The 22,398-nt window shown below is 36.1% G+C and overlaps 1 protein-coding gene across 1 annotated transcript in view; it reads left to right on the top strand.

Moving 5' to 3' along the window:
* The window catches only part of MMP16 (matrix metallopeptidase 16), a 288,332-nt gene extending 266,579 nt beyond the window's left edge, over positions 1 to 21,753 (top strand). The window contains exons 8-10 of the mRNA XM_010371695.2: positions 4,404 to 4,554; positions 14,205 to 14,320; positions 19,198 to 21,753. Coding sequence (XP_010369997.1) covers positions 4,404 to 4,554; positions 14,205 to 14,320; positions 19,198 to 19,532 — 602 coding nt within the window. The 3' untranslated portion in view covers positions 19,533 to 21,753. The remainder of the gene's footprint in view (positions 1 to 4,403; positions 4,555 to 14,204; positions 14,321 to 19,197) is intronic.
* The last annotated feature ends 645 nt before the right edge of the window (positions 21,754 to 22,398 follow it).

Genomic DNA, 22,398 nt, shown 5'->3' with positions numbered 1-22,398 from the left:
CATACTCAGATAGGAAATGTTTTTCAGAGAAATCGTGCTAAGCTAAGTTTTGAAAGTGTCATCCTAGTTTTCCATAAATGGAGATAAGTGGAATGTAGATGAGATAAGACACCCATACTGAAAAGAGCCTTGAAATGACATATAATGAATTTGGGTTTTATCCTGAATGCAGTGAGAAAACACTGAAAATTTTAAACAAAAGAGAGGCAAAAATCAAGTATGCATTTTCAAGAAATCCCTTTGTTGACTTTGTGGAGGACAGATAAAAGGGAGACTTACTGGAGACAGGAAAATGAGAAAGGGAACTGTTGAAATAATGTAAGCTAGGAAATAAACAGCTTTCTCTTAAGTCTCATGGCTGGAAAACAGCATGGTACCATTGGCTATAGCCAGGATTCTGGCCAAGAGGCTTGGGCTCAGATGCACCTAATAACTTACATGATATTTGATTGTTCACAATTTTACGTTGAACAGTCTCATTCAGTCAAAAGAAAAATAAACCCTGTAAGGTTAATTGAGCTTATGGGGAACTTATGGTAAGCAGTGGGTGTGTAACAGGAACTCAGACAGCCAGGGTCCCTCTCCCATTCATAGCTTCGCTCCTTGCATCACTTTTCTCTTTTCATTCTCTTTTCTCTTTAAGTCCATCTCTTTTATTCAATTTCTGCCTCCTCATAATATCTGCTTCCTCTGGCCATGTTGGCGTCTCAGGCTTCATATTATATAAAAATAGTCAATTTCCCCTGCTGAGAGGGAAAAATCTGTCAGTATTCTCTGGGTCATCCTCCCAAGAGAGAAACATGGATGGTTCTGCTTATCTCTACTTATCAGATGAAGCCATGTCTCCATAGCTTACTCTGCAGCACAGCATTTTGACTGGCTCTAGTCTTACAGTGATAGTATAGAGAGTGGATTTGGAGAACAATGACACCTACTTTGCAGCTTGTGGACAAAGCAATTACCTTTAGAACGGACGATGGAAGGGATGATGGAAAGGACCATTGGTAAAAAAGAACAACCTTCAAAGGACAGTTCTAAGTGAGAGTTAGGAATTGAAATCAGCTGAATGTATTTAATGATCCATTAAATATGGAAAATAATGAACAAGGAGGTTTCTGATGTCATCCACAGAATAACTAGCATTCCATCTACCCAAAGAGGGAAAATAAGAAAGGTTTTCAGATGAGTTCAGATCTGAACTTTGTAGAAAATCCCATCAGATAACTATGGATACTGGTTGGCTTTCAAGAGATATTTGGATCAGAGATAGTCATTTATGACTACATTTTTTTCTTTTTGGCTTCTGACATTTTCTTTTACTTTTGTCTTCAACACTGCCTTTTCTTTCTCCTCATGTGCCTCCTCTTCCCTCTTCCTTTATGTGATCATTCCTAATGGCCATAGATTACTAGAAGTCGAGTTATGGTTACTCTTTATCTTCTGTATATACTTTTCCCAGGATAATCTCAACACATCCTAAATTTATCCTAAATGCCACGTGTAGGCTTGTGTCTTACAAACTTATTTTCAAACTGACATACCTGGTTGTCTACATGACTTCTTTATGTAGATATCTCACTGATATCTCAGACCCTTGATTTAAACTTCCCACTCACATTTAGTCTTGTCTTATTAAGTAACACTGTTATTCACTTGTCTACACAAGCTAGAACTTGAAGATCATTCTTAATATTATCTTTATCTTATTTCCTTCAGCAATGCCTATCAATTCCATCTCCAAAATATGTCCTGACTTTATTTTATCCTTTCTATCTCTATTTCTGCTATACTGGTCCAAACCACTACCAAAGAACTTTTTGATTTAACTATTCAATGACTTCCTATTTCATTTAGAATAAAGTTCAACTCCTACATGGGTTACATGATCCTCACCTCTATCATTATACACTCCTATCACACTCTCTTCTAGCCGCACAACAAGCTTCTTCCCATTATAACATTTATTCTTTATGTTTCCTTTACCTCAAACAATCTTCAGTGGTCTGGCTCCCTTGAATAATATGTCACAGTTGAATAAAGAGATCTTTCCTGTGTCTAATACAAAGTAGCCCCATCCCATCACTGTCACCTTAATGTCCTTTTTTCGTTCTCTATTTGTATAGCACTTTGCTTTCTGAAGTTTTAATTTATTTATCTGTTTGATTCAAGTCAATATTTCCATACTCACTCGCTGATATCTAAGTTTCATGAGATAGAAATGTTGACCTTCTGCTTCACTTCTGTATCTGTAGTGCCTACAATAGTGCCTGGTACATGTACTAATTATTGAGTGAATGATTCAATTAACTCTTACCAAAGACTCTCGATGGGTAATCTTGTTTTCATTCTTCCCTTTATAATCCATTTTTCAGCAAAAATCATTTTAGTATATAAAACCAATCACAACCCAACACAAATTTCATCTCCTTGATGGCCTCCAGTACACTCTAAATAAGATTTCAACTCATTGTGTTCATTTTCAAAGATTTTGTCCTTGCTTATTACAAATTACAGATCTTCTTTCAATTCGTTGATCATCCCAAACTGTCCTCTGCTCTGAATGCACTTCCCAATATTCTTTGCATATTTATTACTTGCTCTTTCTTTAGATTTTGTTGTATTTATTCAGAGAGGTCTTTCTGACCTTTTTACTTAAAGTACGTTCCCTTTATTTTTTTTTTTCTCAATCTGTTTTTTTTTTTTTTCCTAGCCTTCACTAGGTTTTGAATTACTACAGTTATCCATGTGTATATTTGGTTTTCATCTGCCTCTTCTGCTGTCATGTAGGATGATCAGGGTAGCAATCAGGTCTGTCTTATCCTCTTCAGTATCCTGAGTACCTGGTATGATACTTGGGATGCTTGAAGATACGCAGTAAATATTGTTTTAACTCAAATGGTATCAAATGTTAGTAGAAGGTCTTGAAGTAAATGAGATTACCCATGGTTACAAACTAGAAACTCCTAACTAAATTTAACCTAAGGATGTGTGGTTTTTGTTAGCTTATTTTGTGTTAAGAGAGCACATGTTTTAAATTTTTTGAATACCCTTAGGCATTACATGAAAGCTATGGTTTATCATAGTCCTTATCTATGAGTGGTTTTGAAATATTGTAGAAAGGACGTTGGGACACCTTACTTTGCCAGATGTTAACCCCAGGAGGTGCCAGAGATCCAAGACGATGCTGGATCATAGAATGATTCAGAAAGCCCAGGAGAAGAGGACTTGGGGAAGGAGGGAAATACGCCTTTAGGGTAATAGATATTTACTGACTTTTTTGGAAATATCTCAATATTAGTATAGATACCTCACTACTACTATCATCCCTAACCTGGCCCCTGTAGTTATTTGAGTTTGTGACCCTTCCTTATTTAGGATAAGAAGAGAAGAAAGCAGAGAACATAATCCTAGGAAACAATAACATTCAAGGGCTGAGTACAATACAGTAAGCCCAGAAAGGAGCAGCTAGAGAACAAACAAAACAAAAGAAAATAGTTTTCTGGCAGCTCAGGGAGGAAAGTACTTAAGGTGGTCAATTGTGTCAATAGATAAGGGTGGAAAATTGTTTAGTTGGAGGGCATTGGTGACTCCAGAACAAAAAGCTTAGTGGACTGAAACTTGATAGGCATACCAGAAAGGGAAGTGGTGGGCGCAGTCGGCCAGGGGCACAGGGAGGGCATGAGGAAATGTGCTGTCTGTAGAGAATTGTCAAATAGCAATACAACTGACTAAAACCTGTCTGCTTTTGTCTGCTTTTTAGTATCATCATGCCATGCTCCAGCAATTCCAAACATGGTTAAAGTTAAAATTTTCCTCCCCTCAGTTACCACTCTTAAAGACAGGAATAGAGTTAACAGAAGAGGGCATGAGGTCAAGGGAGGATGAATGTATAAGACTAGGGAGACTTGTGAACATTTATATAATCAGAGGAAAGGACCAGCCCAGAGGAAGTGTTTCAGTCGAGTAGAGGTTATAATCACTAAGTCAATCTGAGGGCATACCCGTTGCTCAAAATACAGGAATGATTTAGCCTTGAAAAAAAGTAGGACCTCTAATTCCTAGGGGAAGAATCCTTCATCCTTGATTTAGAATTGTTTCTTTATGGTGAAGTTGTAGATTTATTTTATTTTTTAAATTCACTCACAAATTTTGGTTATATTTTTATATTAATAAGTAGTGTTCATTATATCCACTTGTGAATGATATTTCAAAGATAACATTAATATTCCAGATGGGACAACTAATAACTTATTTCAAGGATTTAATATGATATATATTTAGTATAATTTTAAATGTATAGTATATATTTAATGTAATAATTTTAAATGTATTGTGTTAATTAGATATATTCTACTTTCTGACATTAAATTAGTATATTCTGCATTTGCACTTATTTCATACAGGTAACAAATATTGGGTGTTCAAGGATACAACTCTTCAACCTGGTTACCCTCATGACTTGATAACCCTTGGAAGTGGAATTCCCCCTCATGGTATTGATTCAGCCATTTGGTGGGAGGACGTTGGGAAAACCTATTTCTTCAAGGGAGACAGGTCAGTATACACTTCTCATGAGAAAAACAGTTAATTAACTAATGTTTAGAAAATCAGCATTTCTGGTCTATCAGAGGCATGAGCTGTTGATGAAGAATCCTGGTTGATTTAACACAGGAGTTAATGCAATTAAAAATTGTTTTATATTTCAAATAATATTTAAGATAAATCTTTCTCGAATATATTCAGCTAAGGTGACTTTCTTATGAATGTGTATACCTAGCATATGTTTTTTCATTTCCCCATAATTGTAACATGCCCATAATACTATGTAAGCTGTGTGTATGTGTGTTCTTGTGATGCATTTTTTGGGGAATTTTACTTACTTTGTTTAGAAAAAAAAAATACTTTTTAGCACATGATTTTTGTTGTTTCACACTCAAAGTTAAATTTTTATATTTTGTATACAATCAATTGTGAAGACTTCCAAATAATTTCAGTGTAGTCACATATTATATTTCTTAAGAAGCCATTTATTTAGATACCATAGTCAAACTATCACTGAGCTAAATACTTTTAGCTTGAAGGATAATATTTTTTCCCAGCTATTTTACTCTCTTATTTTTTTTTTCCTTTTGTGATATTACTAACAGAGTTCACAAATTGAAAGAGAATTGTTAGTTTAAAACTTACAGTAAGGCTGAGTGCGTTGGCTCATGACTGTAATCCCAGCATTTTGGGAGGCCAAGGTGGGTGGATCACTTGGGCTCAGGAGTTCAAGACCAGCCTGACCAACATGGCAAAACCCTGTCTCTACTAAAAATACAAAAATTAGCCAGGCGTGGAATTACAGTCATGTAATTTCAGCTACTTGGGAGGCTGAGGCATGAGAATCACTTGAACCGGGAGGCAAACTAGTCTGGGCAGCAGAGTGAGACCCTGTCTCAAAAACAAAAACAAAATAAAAAAAAAAAAAACCTTATGGTAGCTATTAGGCGGATATAGCCCTAGCCCTTCCCAGTTGTTAACAGATATTACAAATGGAATATATATAAGTTGAAGCCTATATTTTTATTAATTTAAATAAATATTAAATAAAATCAAAAATCAAATTTTAATTACATTATTACTAGCTAGCTCACAATGAGAAATTCATAAGTTGTCTTCGTTGGTTTGTAGGATGACTTAAGTCTGCCATTGTACTTCCATTTATTAGTAAATTTTTTAAAAAATACACACATATAAAGTACAGGCTTCAATATCCAACATTCCATTATTGAGTTTGCCATATTATCTTAGCATAAAATAACCCTGTGCAGTGTCTCCAACTTTAGGAGAAAATTGTAAGTAAGGCTATAAACTTTCTTTATTTGGAAATTTACAATTTTTAATTGCAAATGGTTTCAAACATTGAGCTTTATGTGTGAACCAAAAGTTGCTATAATTGGCTTCCATGAACAAGAATGTACACTTTTAAATTTCTTTTACTAACTTTATATGCAATATTTCTATATTTTTCCATAGCAAAATGCTGGTTGATTTTAATTCGTTATAATAAAGTTAGACTGTGCTATAGTGTTTCTTACTAAATCACAAATTAAAAATATCTGTCAAACAAAACTTCGATCAAAGGAGAAGATGCTACTTAAAGCCACAAAAAGTATAATGACTCTCAACAGGATGTCAATGTAATAGAGTATGAAAGGGGAAGAACTTTATTGCGACTGCATAGTAACCACTAATGAAAATAAATCTGCAGACTTATATTCTTTAAAATGGTATATAACCCTTAAGGTTGTTAAATTCACCAGCTGATTTTAATTGCTTGAATGAGTACCATGCAGGACTCAGTACTATATGAAGCTGCACTTTTTTCTTTTTCTCAAAAAAAGGGCAAAAATGAAAGACTGAGGAGACAGTTTGGAGAAGTTAGCTTCTAGGGGACAGAAAATGAAACCTGAACTTTTATATAACAGTTTAATTACAGTTTCATAGATAATAATAAAAATGTCCATTTCATTATCAGATAGCTCTTTTGCCCGCAAATGTAGAGATTACATTTAAAATGTTTTCATTCTAAAAATTTAGTTGTTATTGGAACATTTAAGTTTAAAGATTAAACGTGCTGGGCGCGGTGGCTCACGCCTGTAATCCCAGCACTTTGGGAGGCCGAGGCAGGCGGATCACAAGGTCAGGAGATCGAGACCACGGTGAAACCCCGTCTCTACTAAAAATACAAAAACTCAGCCGGGCGCGGTGGCGGGTGCCTGTAGTCCCAGCTACTCAGGAGGCTGAGGCAGGAGAATGGCGTGAACCGGGGAGGTGGAGCTTGCAGTGAGCCGAGATTGCGCCACTGCACTCCAGCCTGGAGCACAGAGCGAGACTCTGTCTCAAAAAATAAAAAAGATTAAACGTGAACTACCTTAAATTTGTGAAATCAGTGGAGGTTAGATGCCAAAAGTGTAGAAGAATAAAGACTATAGAAAACAGGAAACAGGGTTTTTTAGATCATTTACTCCCCACTTGAAAAGCTACATGCTAAATACAGAAAATGTGTTTTCTACATGCTAAATACAGAAATGCCTTTATTACTTTTAAGTTCTGTTTAAATAACTATGGTTTTATAGGTTTTAAAAAACTGAAAGCAGGATTTCAATTAATTTCCGTGTGTGATCTTATGTAAGATATCATGAGTTATAGATGTTTTATAAACAAATTATTCCATAGTCGTATAATTACGTATTTCCAGAGTCAACAGCAAATTATCAATATGTTTATTCTAGATTTAAAAGTTAGATGGAAAAGACATTAAACTCTCTAACTGAAACAAAGAGACAATTTAGTTGTCACTTTTATATGAGAATTTATTTTTTATTATTTCTCCCGTCTTCTCCCACTTCCATTTTTCTGCTTACAAAAAAAGAAAAAAATTATATCAACAGTTTTCTATTTTTCTAAGGCTAAGAGCAAAAATGATTTTAGTGAGTATCTAGAACAGTTGTAAAAAATTCAAGTCCTTAAAGAGATCAGGTGAATAACGGCTGTAACACTGGGTAAAGTAGTATATCCAAGGCAATAGCGAATGACGAGTACTGTGGTGAGCTGGAAAGTGCAAAACCTCTAGAAAAGCATTCAAAATCAAGATTACTTAAAATAATCTGCTATGCAAACAAAGCACGTCTTTAAATTAGATGCTGCCATATGTCAGCCCTGCATGTTGTTCACTTCCTACCAAAATCTAGATACCCTCAGTTACAGCCCAAGAGTACCCTTGCCTCTCCACCAAACTGCCTGTGACAGTATGAACATGAGGCAGCCCATTCTATTCTCAGTAGCTCTACTGCCCGCTTTCTTAAGATTTCTGCACCTGTCCTACCCTAGCACTTATTTCATTCATTCAATAATGTATTTTGAAACACAAAGTATGTGACATGTGCTAGGTAATGAAGATGGAGTAGTAGAAAGAAAGACCACAGAGCTCCTAGTTTCGTGGCACTTAGACTGTGTTGGGGGAGACAAATAATAAACAGTAAACAAATAAATGACCCTGATAATTTTCACAGTGAGAAATGAGACTCCTGGTGGTAAGGACAGGTTAGGACTTAGTGTTTACTTGGGGGAAGGCCTCACTTGTGAAGGGGACACTTGAGTGGGGACTTGAGTAGGAAGACGTTTCAGCCATAGAAAGCTATGCAGGACACTGTGTTGCAGGTGGGTGATATAGTCATGCAAAGGCAATAATGTAGGAAAGAAGCTGGATTGTTCAAAAACAGTGTTGCTAGAGCATAGTGGTTAAGTGGTGGAAACTGGTAGATAGGGACCAGATTTCACAGGGCCCTGTAGCCTATGACAAACAGTTTGAATTTTATTCTAAGTACAAGGAAGGGGCATTGAAGGGTTTTCAACAGGAAAGTGATATGATCTTCCGTGTATTCACAAAGATTGTGCTGGCTTCTGTGTGAAGAATGGGCTCCAAGAGTGGAGGCGTGGAGGGTAACTGGGAGACCATTGAAGGAGTGCAGGAAGACATGATGATAGCGGTGGAGATGGAGCAAAGTGGGTGGGTGCAGGATACATTTTGAGTATGATAGCAAGTTGTCCTCAGGGCTTGGATTTTAGGGGAGGAACAAAATAAATCAGGGCAACTTCTAGGCTTTCCACCCAAGTAATTAAGTAAATAGCACCTTATCTGGAGACAAGACAGACACGGAGAGTAATATTGGGGGAAGGGGATTAAGAGGTTGAAATATCCATGCTTGACTGAGGTGCCTCTTTATACACCAAGTGAAGAAGTCAAGTAGGTGGTTGGATAATTGAGTTTGCATCTTAATGGAGAGTTTAGTTGGAGGCACACATCTCAGACTTATTGACATATAAATGGTATTGAAAACAGGAGTTCATGTGAAATCTTCTAAGTATAGAGATAGCTAAAGAGAGTAGATGAAATGACAGTTCTTTAAATAAATCTGTAAATTCCGTATTTATATACAGTGCTGTACTATTTCACATACAGCATGGAACTCAGTCCCTCAGATTCCTACTTGCCCTTTTGTTAATACACTACAATTTGGTCCTTGGATAAGTTTTGATCTTCATAACATTTAGCTTAAAATGCTATATTTCTAAGTCATCTCTCAACATCTCACAAACATATCTAAGACTCTATTGCCATATTTCATAAGAAGCTTAGCTGTCGAAAATTTTAAGGTATTTTCAATAAAAAGAACAAAATGTAGACCTACTTTATCTTGATTAAGATTATCATCTTATTTGATTATTATCATCACTAACAGTCAAATAGAAAAATACATTTATTTCTTCCAGCTTTAATGGTATGTTTATAAAGTAATTTTTTAATGTATATGTTTTGATTCATTCAAAAATACAGCAAAAACTGATATATTGATATTTTCTATTCTGTTGCATTTTTAAGACTGATTCTGAGGTATGGGATTTTGGGGCATTGATTAAGACTGCTAATCTCAAAAAAAAATCATATGATTAAAGTCAAAATTCTACAGTAGAGATAATTGATGAATCAGAAGAAAGAGCTATGAGCTTCATTTATAATAGCTTTTATTACTTACTGACCCTCCCACACAAAATTTCAATGTTTTCCATGAAAATATCTACATTTTAAACCCCCCAAATGGTTGATGTACACAGTGTTCTCATCTGAATATGCTAATTTACTTCTCAATGCATCTATAAGCTTATTTTTCAGGGAGAAAAACTCAGTGGGATGAGCTTTTTTGTTCATGTTGACATGTGCTCAAATATGTTGGAAATTAAAATACAAAGCAATGTTTATGAATAAGCCTCAGCACCTTTTATAAGACAGCACTAAATATAGATAATTCTAATTGCATTCCAGTTTACTGGATATATTTCAAAGCTGACACAAAGCAGACAACCTTTGGGTTTGAGCCTATGTTGAGTTTTTCTAAAATTGTAAAATGATCCTAAATTATTGTTTTGCATTATCTGCTGAGAGGGAAAAATGCGTTTATGTTGACGAATTCATACCCGAATTATGTTCCTACAAAAGAGTGTAATACAATTTACATTCCATTAACGTTTTCCTGAAATGAGATCTCTCTGAATCCTATGAGTCTGGCATATAATATAGGTGCAGAGAAAAGCATCAGTGGGTGAATGAATCTATGAATGAACAGACTAAGGGAGAAAGGAAAGCTATACCCAAACAATGAACACCAATTGTTTGAATGACAGCATTGAGAGAATAAGAACTACAGGCAGACACCAGCAGTAACATTTGAATTTCAATTCTACCACATTCAAATGCAGTAAATGTGACTAAGTCAATTGTCTTTGAATAATATGATACCCAATGCTCTGTCATTGCTTAAATTGAGTGACAATTCATACTAAATCAATGGTTAGGATATTATTTTGGAGAACTCTGTAATATGTGATATAAAAGACTGTTGAGGGATTTAAGCAAAACAATATATGTGTATAAATTTACTTTATAGCTACAAAATGCTACATAAAGTGTAGTTATTTCTACATAAAAAAACAACTACTTCTCAGAAAACTAATGTGGTTGCTAGGTATGTATTAATGTTACTTAAATCACATGCAGGATGTAATCCCATTGTCCTCGGGATTTTAAGTTATTCCAACTTTTATTTATTGTTGTTATTATTATTATTTGAGATGGAGTCTCTCTCTGCTGCCCAAGCCAGAGTGCAGTGGCGCTATCTCGGCTTGCTGCAGCCTTCGCCACCTGGGTTCAAGTGATTCTCCTGCTTCAGCCTCCCAAATAGCTGGGATTACAGGCACCTGCCACCACACCCAGATAATTTTTGTATTTTTTAGTAGAGACAGGGCTTTGCCCTGTTGACCAGGCTAGTCTTGAACTCCTCACCTCAGGTGATCCACCCACATCGGCCTCCCAAAGTGGTGGGATTATAGGCATGAGCCACCATGCCTGGCCTATTATTATTTTTTTGAGACAAGGTCTCATTCTGTTGCCCTCACTGGAGTGCAGTGGCATAATCACAGCTCACTGCAGCCTCAACCTCCTGGGCTCAATAGATCCTCCCACCTCAGCCTCCTGAGTAGCTGGAACTACAGATGCGCACCACCATGCCTAGCTAGATTTTTGTTTTTGGCAAATACAGGGTTTCACCATGTTGCCTGGCCTCAAACTCCTGGGCTCAAGCAATCCATCCACTTCGGCCTCCCAAAGTGCTGGGATTACAGGTGTGAGCCACCACACCCAACCCTAGTCCAAATTTTAAGTTAGAATTTAAAAGCTCACTTTAAGTTATAGTTTATGTCATCTAAAAATGCCATGTATTGTTAAGATATGTCATTATTTATTCTATTATGAGAGGAAAACCCTGTCAAGTAAACTAACACTGTATCTGTTGAAAGGGCATTCTGATGTTGAGAGATGTAAAATGTGAAAAAGTGTTTCTTAGGATCCATGAAATAGGTATTTGACTATTTCCCTGCAAGAGACTTTCTTTGCTCAAGTGTGGAAAGCAGTTTTATATATTTATATATACACTATTGTAAACCCCACTGAGATATTTACTTGAGAGAAGAGATCTTTAGATTATGAGCAAATCTCAACTGCATTAACCATTTGTCACAGAATGTTCTGTGGGACAGGAATATTCAGAAATGATGTTTAATTTAAATATTTTAATTTAAAAGTAAATGTTTCCATGAACAAAATATGAAAGAAAATATATTTTAGAATTGGTGGCATAATACACTAATGATTCCACTTCATTGTGCTCTTCAGAATGATGCAGTTCAGGCACCATTCTTTCAGCTCAGTGCTTCTCCATGTAGCTATTTCTGATTTGTTCATCAGATCTGTTCTCATCTTTGATGTGATGAGAACCTGTGACAAATACCCGTGACAGTTTCCCTGTTGGTATAAACTCTTCTTTGGGTGTTATTTCTTAGAACACTTCCTGAAACAATCTTTTTCTATGTGAACATTGAAGATGGGGGAAGTGCATCTTCAATGGATGGAGGAATTCCAGATGTTACTCAAGTGAGGTTTCTAGGAATTTATAGCAAAACCTTTGCACAGGACCCCAGAGCTCTGTAGGTAAAGTATCCTCCATAGGCCTGACAGAGGCATATCCAAACTAGAAAATACTTATTTTTTTCTAATTTCAGATAAAATGGCTAAGACAAAGATAATTTTTTAAGAATGTATCATTTCCCAGATATGTGTTGGTGAAACACTAGCTTTAGTAGATCACCATAGATGTTTAGCAGGGGAAAAGCATTGTCAAATAAAATCGGGAAACATATTTAGTGGCATCAAATGAATTTGGAAACTGCCTTTATGGTGAAAATAGCAGATAAACATGGTTATCTGAAATCAGACAAACATGGTTATACTTCTCCCTATCATTCATTGTCCTCCAAGAATTCTCCTCTCTCAAATGGGGACAGTGATGACTATTCTCATGGGTTTGTTGTGATTAAGTAAAATAATGCATAGAGCAATCGGGCTGCCTGAAATTGGTGATATCACTGTGAACTCCCAATGATTTTACCCTTTTGTCAATCTTTGTGACCATTCAAAATATAAACTCATTTTACTCTTAAAATACATGGACAATAATGAATGATCCAAAGTAGGGATGTGCACAATTTGTTCCTTGGAAGTCTAGGGGTTCTGTGAAAGTGGCTCAAGGACTACCCTGTGAAGGGATAAGAGTCTGAGAGTTCTAACTCTTGGTGAGTTTTGCTCTTATTTGTATTAATGTCTGTACACTTTCATACTCCAATCAAGTCCAGCCCTAACGTCTATACTCACATTCCCAGTTTCTTCCTCAACAGTTCCACCTTGAAGTCTAAATTTAAAGTAGCTAACACCAAAGTCAAGATTCCTCAATCCGTCTCAGCTTACCTTCCCTTACTTCCTTACCTTACTGAATGATAACATTCTTCTTCCAGATAATCAGGCTTAAAATTCTTGAGTCATGCTCAGCTTCCTTCTCTTTCACACTCCACATCTAATCCATGAATACATCCTTTGGCTCTTCCTTTAAAATATGTCCCAAATGCCTTGATTTATCATCAATCCTATAGCTGTTGACTCCTTAGTCCAAGGATTATTGCAGTGACATCCCAACTGGCATTCCTACTTCTGCCTTACCTCCTTCAAACTCTTTTACTCATAGCAACCAGTGTATTCTTTAAGTTTAAGCTCCTCTGTTCAAAATATATATTGGCTTCCCGTCTCTCTTAGAGGGAAACCAAAGGCTTACTGTAGTGTAAGGCTTGTCTAATCTTAGGTTCTGGTTCTGACTCTCACCTTGTGTCCGCATTACTAACTCAATTCCAGTCACCCCAGCCTCCTTGTAGACACAGGTACTCCAGCATGTGCCTGCCACAGGAATTTTCAACTCCTAGTTTCTCTGCCTGGAGTGTTCTTCTCCCAAAAACTACATGCATTGCTCTTCACTTTTCTGTGCTCAGATGTCAACTTATCAGACAGGATCTCTCATTCCACCAATTTAACATGGCTTCTGATATTCCTAGATAACTCTATCTGCTTTGCTTTTTTCATAGCTGTTATCACCTCCTATCATAGTGTATATTTATTGATAAATTAGTTTATTGCCCATATCCTCACATATCCTATAATGTGAGATCAATGAAAACCACAGCATATTGGTGTTGTTCAAGGTTGTATCTCCAGCCCTACAATAATGCCAGCAACATAATATATATTCACTAAATACGTACTGAATGAAGAAATAAATCAAGATTCTACTTAAGATTATTTCAAAAAAATGTTCTGCTTCCTAAGAAAGATTTGAAAAACTCATGAAAACCTCTGATATATATATGCAGGTTGGTGATGTCCTTATGAACTATAAATATACTTAGCTAGCACTTTTTATTCAATTTAGCATACTGAATAAGAACTTATTTTTAACACAGTCAGGATATGGACAATAAGATGCCCATTTTTAATATGTGCAGGAGAAGAAACAGAATAAATGCCTTATGCCAATTGTATTTTCAGTTATTTAAATCAGAGCTTGCCAGTTGGAGTTCTGTAAATCATTAACAGGTGCACAGGTAACAAAGTCAAGCACACAGCAAAGGTCTAATAAATGTTAGCTATTATTGTTTGTATGCATAATCTTTCCCTATATGTGTGTTATTGTGGTGGTGGTTGTTGTTGTTTTTATCCTTTGTAGATATTGGAGATATAGTGAAGAAATGAAAACAATGGACCCTGGCTATCCCAAGCCAATCACAGTCTGGAAAGGGATCCCTGAATCTCCTCAGGGAGCATTTGTACACAAAGAAAATGGTATGCAACATGTGCTTTCTACATTTCATAAGTTTGCTATCTTAGTAACACATTAGGCTTTTTCAGTGTGCTAAATTAAGCCATTGGAAAGTGCTATACTGGAGCTATGTAATACTGTATTTCTATTTATATGAACTTTTTTCCTAGATTTACATGTAATATTATGCTGTAGACATTTTTTAACCTCAACTTATTTTAGTTTGTAAAAAAGTCATTAGAAAAAAGACGAGTAACAGTTTAATATGGAAGTTGTGTATACCTTTGAAGTAATCTCACCTGTATTTCTATTAAAATTCCTGTAAAGATAATAAAAATACATGGGACAGAACCGGTCACAAGGAAGATAGAGGTGCCACTCGAGGTATTATATCTGGTAATAATGCATGTTGAGAATTATAATTTTTTATGTATTCTTTGACTTAGAGAGTCAGCAAGCAAGGAAGATTCCAGCTCAATATAGTGAGAATAGAGTGGATATATGATGGCATAATAACAAGAAAAAATCCAAGAGCTGCCCTCTTTACTTGCTATCCCAGGATTTCACATTCAGCTAGATCCCGAGTGGAAAGCTAGCCAAGCCATGGATAATCCTTACTCCCCTATCTGTTGGCATATATGAAATGTAAACATATCTCTTCTCATCCAGGGATTAGTAAATATGAATAAATCATAATAACAATTTGAAATTGAATGTATATGCAATATTTCAGAACAAAGGAAAGGAAAATGACATTCTGAAATACAGAGAAAAAAATTTACCTCATCAAACTATTTTCGATATGAAGCATAAGAAAATAGTATATTATATATGTCCTCAATAACATGAAAAGTCTGTGACATATGTTCAACATAAGCAAAAATAGGCATCTTTTGCAAGACAAACTTAAGTGCATCTAGGGGCAAGGAAGAGAAAGCAAGGTTAATAAAAGAGTCAGGGGAGAATGAAAAAATCATACTAACACTGAAAACTGTGATTGACCATAAGCATATTGCAAAATTAAGAAAACTCTACACTGGCAGGGGATGGGGGCTCACGCCTGGGAGGCTGAGGTGGGTAGATTCCCTGAGGTCAGGAGTTTGAAACCAGCCTGGCCAAAATGGTGACACCCCCATCTCTATTAAAAATATAAAAATTATCCAGGCATGGTGGTGTGCACCTGTAGTCCCAGCTACTCAGGAGCCTGAGGCAGGAAGATTGATTGAAACCAGGAGAAGGAGGTTGCAGTGAGCTGTGATCATGCCACTGCACTCCAGGCTGGGCGACAGGGCCAGACTCTGTCTCAGAAAAAAAAAAAAAAAAAAAGGAAGAAAAAGAAAACTGTATACTAGTATAAACTTGAAAGAACTTGGAACCAGGATAAATTAATACCAATCAGAAAAATCAAAGTACATGTACTGTTTGTTGAGCATTGCTGTATGTATAATGATATACCACTACATTCTGTGTGATAGTGTCCCAGAAGTGGAACACTGTAGGCAGAGGCAAAGTCAAAAAGAACCTTGAAGTCCTGATCATAGTACTGGCTGAGAAAAATAATTTTTTTGTATTCTCTTGGCTCAGAAAATTGAAAGACCAAGTTAAGATATTACTTGTATGTGACAGAAGCAGAAATCCATAGAACAGTGAGACTAAGATTAAAACATAACTCTCTGAGATAAAAAGGAAAGGAATAAGAGAGTAAAGGAAGTCACTATAAAGTCACATCGGAGGTAGTAAAATCACATTAATAATGTGCCTCAAAACTTTCGAAGCTATACAGATAAAAAGGACAAAGAAATGAAAAAATGTGAAAGATGAGCACATCAGTTTATTTGTCCACATGTATTAAATAGCAACTTCTCACTAATGAGCATGTAAGAGTAAGAAATAGAACACAGAGACCCTCCTCTCAGGGTGCATCTACTAAGCTATATAATAGTACCAGCTGTGGAGAATTATGTCTCATTACACTTTTAGGATGAAACAATAGAAAAGTCCAGTAAGGTTCAGTCAAACATAAAAGGATCATCAAATAAAACATAGCCTCATTAATTTATTTTCCAGAATTTCTCAAAACAATGAAAATTTAGTTAAGAATTCACCAGAAGTTGTTCTTCATAAGCATATATACAAAAATACATGTCAAAGCTGCTTTTAAAAGAAAAAAAAATACAAATACCTAAATATTTATTCAGCCAACTGACCTTTCATAAACGAAAAAACCCTAAATTATTGAACAAGATGAATTTTGCAGGATCAAGGTCTGACATACTTCTGTTACCAAGATTTTAGGCTACTTCCTTTCAAATGCTTACACTATCTCCTAGTAACTAGACTTTTTTTTTTTTTTTTTTTTTTTTTTTTTTTTTTCTGAGACAGAGTCTCATCTAACTATGGTACCCAGGCTGGTCTGTAACTCCTGTATGATGCCCAGCCTGGTGTTGAACTCCTGGGCTCAAGCAGTCCTCTTACCTCGACCTCCCAAAGTGCTGGGATTACAGGCATGAGCCTCTACAACAAGCCTAGACTTTTTATGTGTACCAAGTATATTCAATAACTACAATTCTACTCCTGTATGTGGAGTGTGTTACTATAAAAATTGGCCTACAGAACTGTATAGTATGTAAATAGAAACTTCTTAACTTGTGTGTAATGCCCAGTAGCTCTATAGTAATTAGCTTTAGCTAAAAATTAAAGATGAGGACACTTTCAGCTGTTGGTTTCCAGTTTATATAAGAAGTGCATTCACCTCTTTTGAAGGTCTGTTTAATTCTAGATCAATGCCATTATTTAACTATGATTGCCTAATGTACTGTTATTTGGCAGGCCCTCAGTGTTACAATGGCAGGCCCATTTCTTCATCCAAGCCTGTTGAGTAATTATATTGAATTTCATTAATGTGATCAAATAGCAACTCTCGGCAGAAAAACTCGAATCTACATACACCTGTTTTCACTTGGCAAGTTGCCCTCACTGCAAAACTGTCCTACGAAACTAAAAGCAGCAGTAGGTGTTTATGGCATTGAACAGAATGATTTCCAGAATAAAGTGACCTGAAGTGATCATCTGCCCTATCTGAAATTTCTTGAGAGATGTCGGAGTTCTTCATTCAAAAATGATACCTCTCACACCCTTGGACGTTTAACCTACAAGTATTTAATAAAAGACAGGAGATCTCTGAGGTCGGGAGTTTGAGATCAGCCTGACTAACATGGAGAAACCCTGTCTCTACTAAAAATACAAAATTAGCCAGGCCTGATGGCGTATGCCTGTAATCCCAGCTACTCAAGAGGCTGAAGCAGGAGAATCGCTTGAACCCAGGAGGCAGAGGTTGCCGTGAGCCGAGATCGGGACATTGCGCTCCACCCTGGGCAGCAAGAGTGAAACTCCGTCTCAAATAAAAAAGATAGTAGATACCTAAAGGGACCCAGTCTTAAAAAATTATTAAGTATCCAGGCTCTAGATCTAGATCAAGATTTAAATCTTGTGTTCACCAGAACATGAGCATGTTATTTTGTCTCTGATCCTCAATATCGTGGGCTTAAAAGAAAGGATAGTTAATTCTACCTGATAGAGTATTTGTGAGGATTAAAAGACAGGTCGTCTACTAAACTTTAACACAATGCTTCTTCCATAATAAGTCCTCAATAAAACAGGAAAAAATATTACCTTCATTAATGATTATAAGCTATGATTTATGCTTTCTATCAAAAATAGATAACTCCTAAAATATAGTTTTAAGTAACTATAGTGTTAAAACATTTCTTCTTGATTTTTTAAGTTTTATCTCAAAGGACAAATTAAGTCAAAGTATTATGGTCACACAGAAACTTGACATGAATGAGCTGTGGACAGAAAGAAAAAAATGGATATGTGCCCAACAAAAAGATAAAATTTGGAGAACAGACCTAGGAAAAATGTCCCTATTTGTCGTTTAATCATCAGGAGCTTACAAAGTGTATTGTATGCATTCATAATGTTTTAGAAAATAGATTGCATGTTACTTGAGCCTCCCACATCCCACCTCCTCCCCGTGAAATATAAGGTACTAGGAAGTATTAAAAATGGAATTGTAGGTTTATGTTCTATTTTATTCTTAAAATAGTGAATAATGGCTTTGGTACTTCTATAAAATATAGCTAGGTGACACAAATTAAACATACTTTTAATAAAGTATAATAAAGAGGACAAAAGGAGAAGGAACACAATGTTTATGACCTAGAGCCAGAAATGAGGTTAGAGTACCAAATACTATGAATACGTCTTTACATGTTGAGATTCTTTGCAGACAAATGAAACCCCCTCCAGTTTTATGATTTATATTTTATTATGATTTCTCATCCAAATTACAAAAGGAAGCCTGTCGTTTAGAAGGAGCACAGATTCCTGATACTAAGATGATTAGAAATTTCCCTTGAGGTGTTTCATAGAGAAGCCTCTTTATCATATATTGAACAATGTTCCCAGTAACAGCCTGAGAGTAAACAGTGTTTCAGTTTATAAGGCTGTTTCAGCATCTTTCAATATAGGTTGATATTATCACACTAATATGTAATTTTGTAACAGCAGTCCTATAGGTGAGCAAAAAGATAAGGTTCTCTTTTCTAGCTTGGACTAGGAGTAGATTGCATAGCACAGTCTTTGAACAGTCCTCTGTAAATGATATTTCTCTCTCTGGACTGCGCTTTCCATAGGCATTAGATGGCATCATTCCTGGAGCACAGCAGCCACAGCCATCTTAACAGACAGCTGAGCTGAAAATAGTGTTTTCTTCCTTTGAAAACTGAAGGGCCTTAAAATACATCTCTTAAGACATAGCCTATTTTAATAACATTTCTCTACATATACACTGTCACAAATAAGTGGTACCTGTGTGTGTGTATGTTTTTCCCCCTAGGCTTTACGTATTTCTACAAAGGAAAGGAGTATTGGAAATTCAACAACCAGATACTCAAGGTAGAACCTGGATATCCAAGATCCATCCTCAAGGATTTTATGGGCTGTGATGGACCAACAGACAGAGTTAAAGAAGGACACAGCCCACCAGATGATGTAGACATTGTCATCAAACTGGACAACACAGCCAGCACTGTGAAAGCCATAGCTATTGTCATTCCCTGCATCTTGGCCTTATGCCTCCTTGTATTGGTTTACACTGTGTTCCAGTTCAAGAGGAAAGGAACACCCCGCCACATACTGTACTGTAAACGCTCTATGCAAGAGTGGGTGTGATGTAGGGTTTTTTTCTTCTTTCTTTCTTTTGCAGGAGTTTGTGGTAACTTGAGATTCAAGACAAGAGCTGTTATGCTGTTTCCTAGCTAGGAGCAGGCTTGTGGCAGCCTGATTCGGGGCTGACCTTTCAAACCCAGAGGGTTGCTGGTCCTGCACATGAGTGGAAATGCACTCATGGGGAAGCTTCCATGATGCACAGTATCTGCTGTTCTTCAGTCCTTTGTCTTTCTTTGTCATTCAGTTCTAGGCCTTTCCTCTGCACGCTCAATGCCCAGTAAAATTTCAGGATTAACTAAAGAAGAGGAGAAAAAGAAGAAAAGATTCTTCTTAAAAGTTTCTAATGTTATTTTCCTTCTGAAGTCTGAGCCCATTTCTGGGGGGAGAAAAAAAAAAAAAGCAAATCAGAAAACCCACGATTTTTCTTTCTTTTTTTTTTTTCTTTTTTTTTCTTTTGCTTTAAAACAAAGGGAAAAAAGAGTTTAAAAAAAGAACCCACAATTGAACTTCCAGGAAAGTGTGAAGACCCAAAACAGCTTTGTCTCCAAAGAAGATAGCTCTCTGACTGCTTTGGATAGTCTCCTACACACCATTTTGTCAGGTGGGAGATTTGGAATACACATGCAGGACGTTAGACTGTTGGGACAGCCATTTTCCAACAACCAAGGGGCCAAAATATCTGCAATATAGTAACAGCCTTAATAATACATCCATTTTTCATTTTATACAGCTGTTCTCAGCTATGTCCTCAATGTTTCATCGCATTTATATTCATAGCTATTTTCAAACACGACCTTTTAATTGTTTTTGAAGTATTTCTAAACCCCTTCTTTCCACCTTACTCCTCCATCATTGTGATAATCTTCCCAAGTTGTTTTAGGCCATTGCCCCAGGCCTTCCATGGGTCTGTCAGGTATATTCATTACAAAGCAGAGCAAGAAGCAGTGTATCTCTGAAGTGGATTACAGTGACAGTTATTTTACAAGGATTTGTGACACTAGTAATATACCCATGTAACCCTTTGAGAACTATCACACCAGCTTTCAGAGTCTTAGGATTGTTGGTTTTGTGATCTGATAAGTTACAGAACTGGGCAATGGTAAAAACAGTCACAGGTTCAAGAAGATCAGGTTTTTAAAACATTATGTCCTATTATGTCATGTAATTTTTAAATGATTTACAAGACTACATAAATGTGTTTATAGCAAACAGAAATGATGTTACTTGCCAAAATTTTTCTGGCAAATAAAAAAGGTATTTTATTAAGAATCTCATAAGACTGAAATTTTATTTGAAAAACTGATAACAGCCTAAGTCTTCTCTTTTTTTGTTTCAGGCATACTGAATTTCTGTTTTAAAATCCATTGCATGAAAATTCAATTTGCCTTGGTATATGCAGTTAGCATTGCCATTTTAAAAATGAATTAAAACGATGACTCTGAAGTTGCATGAATATGCTCCAGTGCATTACCTATTGCATGTCCACCATAGTTCTCAAAGGGTTAATGTGGCTTCTGGCATTTAGCCGTCCATTTGATCACTGACAGAGCCAAGAGACCACCAAAGCATTTCATTGTTGAGTGTAATTTGTCCTAACAGCAGTATTGTCATTTTCATGTGACCTGCAGAGCAGGTTTGTATCAATATTTTTTTCCTAGAGAAAAGTCAGCAACTGACAGACCTCTTTATTGATTTTTAGGAGCTGCTTCTTGCAGTGAAAGGCTTTACAGCCACTGGGCTGTGAACTTATTAGAGATGGTCAGAATGAATGCACCCCATGAGTCAGACATTGGCTTTGTGTGAAAGCCAGCTTTGAGGGGATTAGCTTTTGAAACAATGAACAGCTTGCCTTGAACTTGATTATTGATCTATTGACTGTCATTAACAACAACTTAAACATTGTCTTCTGTGAAAATTTTCCTTGAAGAGTCCTGTTCTATGTCTTTGCCCTTTGACCTTTAACTTGCAAACTGGCACAAACTGAAGGAAATCTGGTGTTGCTTCTCCATTGGATTAGTTGTTCTCTAAAATCTAGTAAGCATGAGCTGTTTCCTTAGAGTGGAGAGAGTGGTGATGGCAGATCTGCAGATGGACACTTTGCTCTTTACATGCACACTCTGAAAATGCCCTATAGGTAGAAGTGAATTTTAATTTCATTATAATATAATTTCAAGTCTAAATTCATCATTTTAGTACAAATTACAAAAAACTATAGGAAAAAAAACCTCAAATACTTGAATGGCCAGTGTGGCTTTTATATAAAGCAGGAATTTTATACTAGTAAAAATTTCTTACTCATTTGCTAATAATACACATTTCCAGATGATTTTTAATGAGTATAGGTATACATTCTTATTTCAAAATGGATAGTTTGGCTGCCTTGAATTTATATTTATACTCAACATAGCATGAAAATTAGAATGCCTTTTGGTTAAACTACATGTTTATGATTTGGTTGAGGAAAATATTTTATAATTGTAGGTGGCATGCTGCAAAGCCTTGCAGATTGTTGTTTCTTACAACCTGAGCATATATACTGTGAGGCTAAGAAAAAAGAACAGTAAGAAAAGAAGAATGGCTTTACAGTAAAATATCATCAATGCAGATGATATTTTAAGAGGATATTGGAGATTACGTACGCAAGGGCCAAGAAAGCAAGAAATGAGAACCAGAGTCAGCCCTGTAGCTTTACTTCAGTGCTTCCATTCTAGATGATGCTGATATTATAAAGAGTTAGTCACTGATGCTAAGCATGGAGGACTATATACATAAGCTCGTTTATATAGTGTTTGCTTGTAGGAGGGTTTAATCCTTTTAGGGCCTTGATATCAAGGAAAAAATAACTGGAAACTATATTTTGCTAAAGATA

This window comes from Rhinopithecus roxellana, chromosome 9, assembly GCF_007565055.1.
Source record: "Rhinopithecus roxellana isolate Shanxi Qingling chromosome 9, ASM756505v1, whole genome shotgun sequence".
In the NCBI taxonomy this organism is placed as follows: domain Eukaryota; kingdom Metazoa; phylum Chordata; class Mammalia; order Primates; family Cercopithecidae; genus Rhinopithecus; species Rhinopithecus roxellana.
The sequence above is the reverse complement of the archived record's forward strand: the minus strand, read 5'-3'. Positions and strand labels throughout refer to the sequence as shown.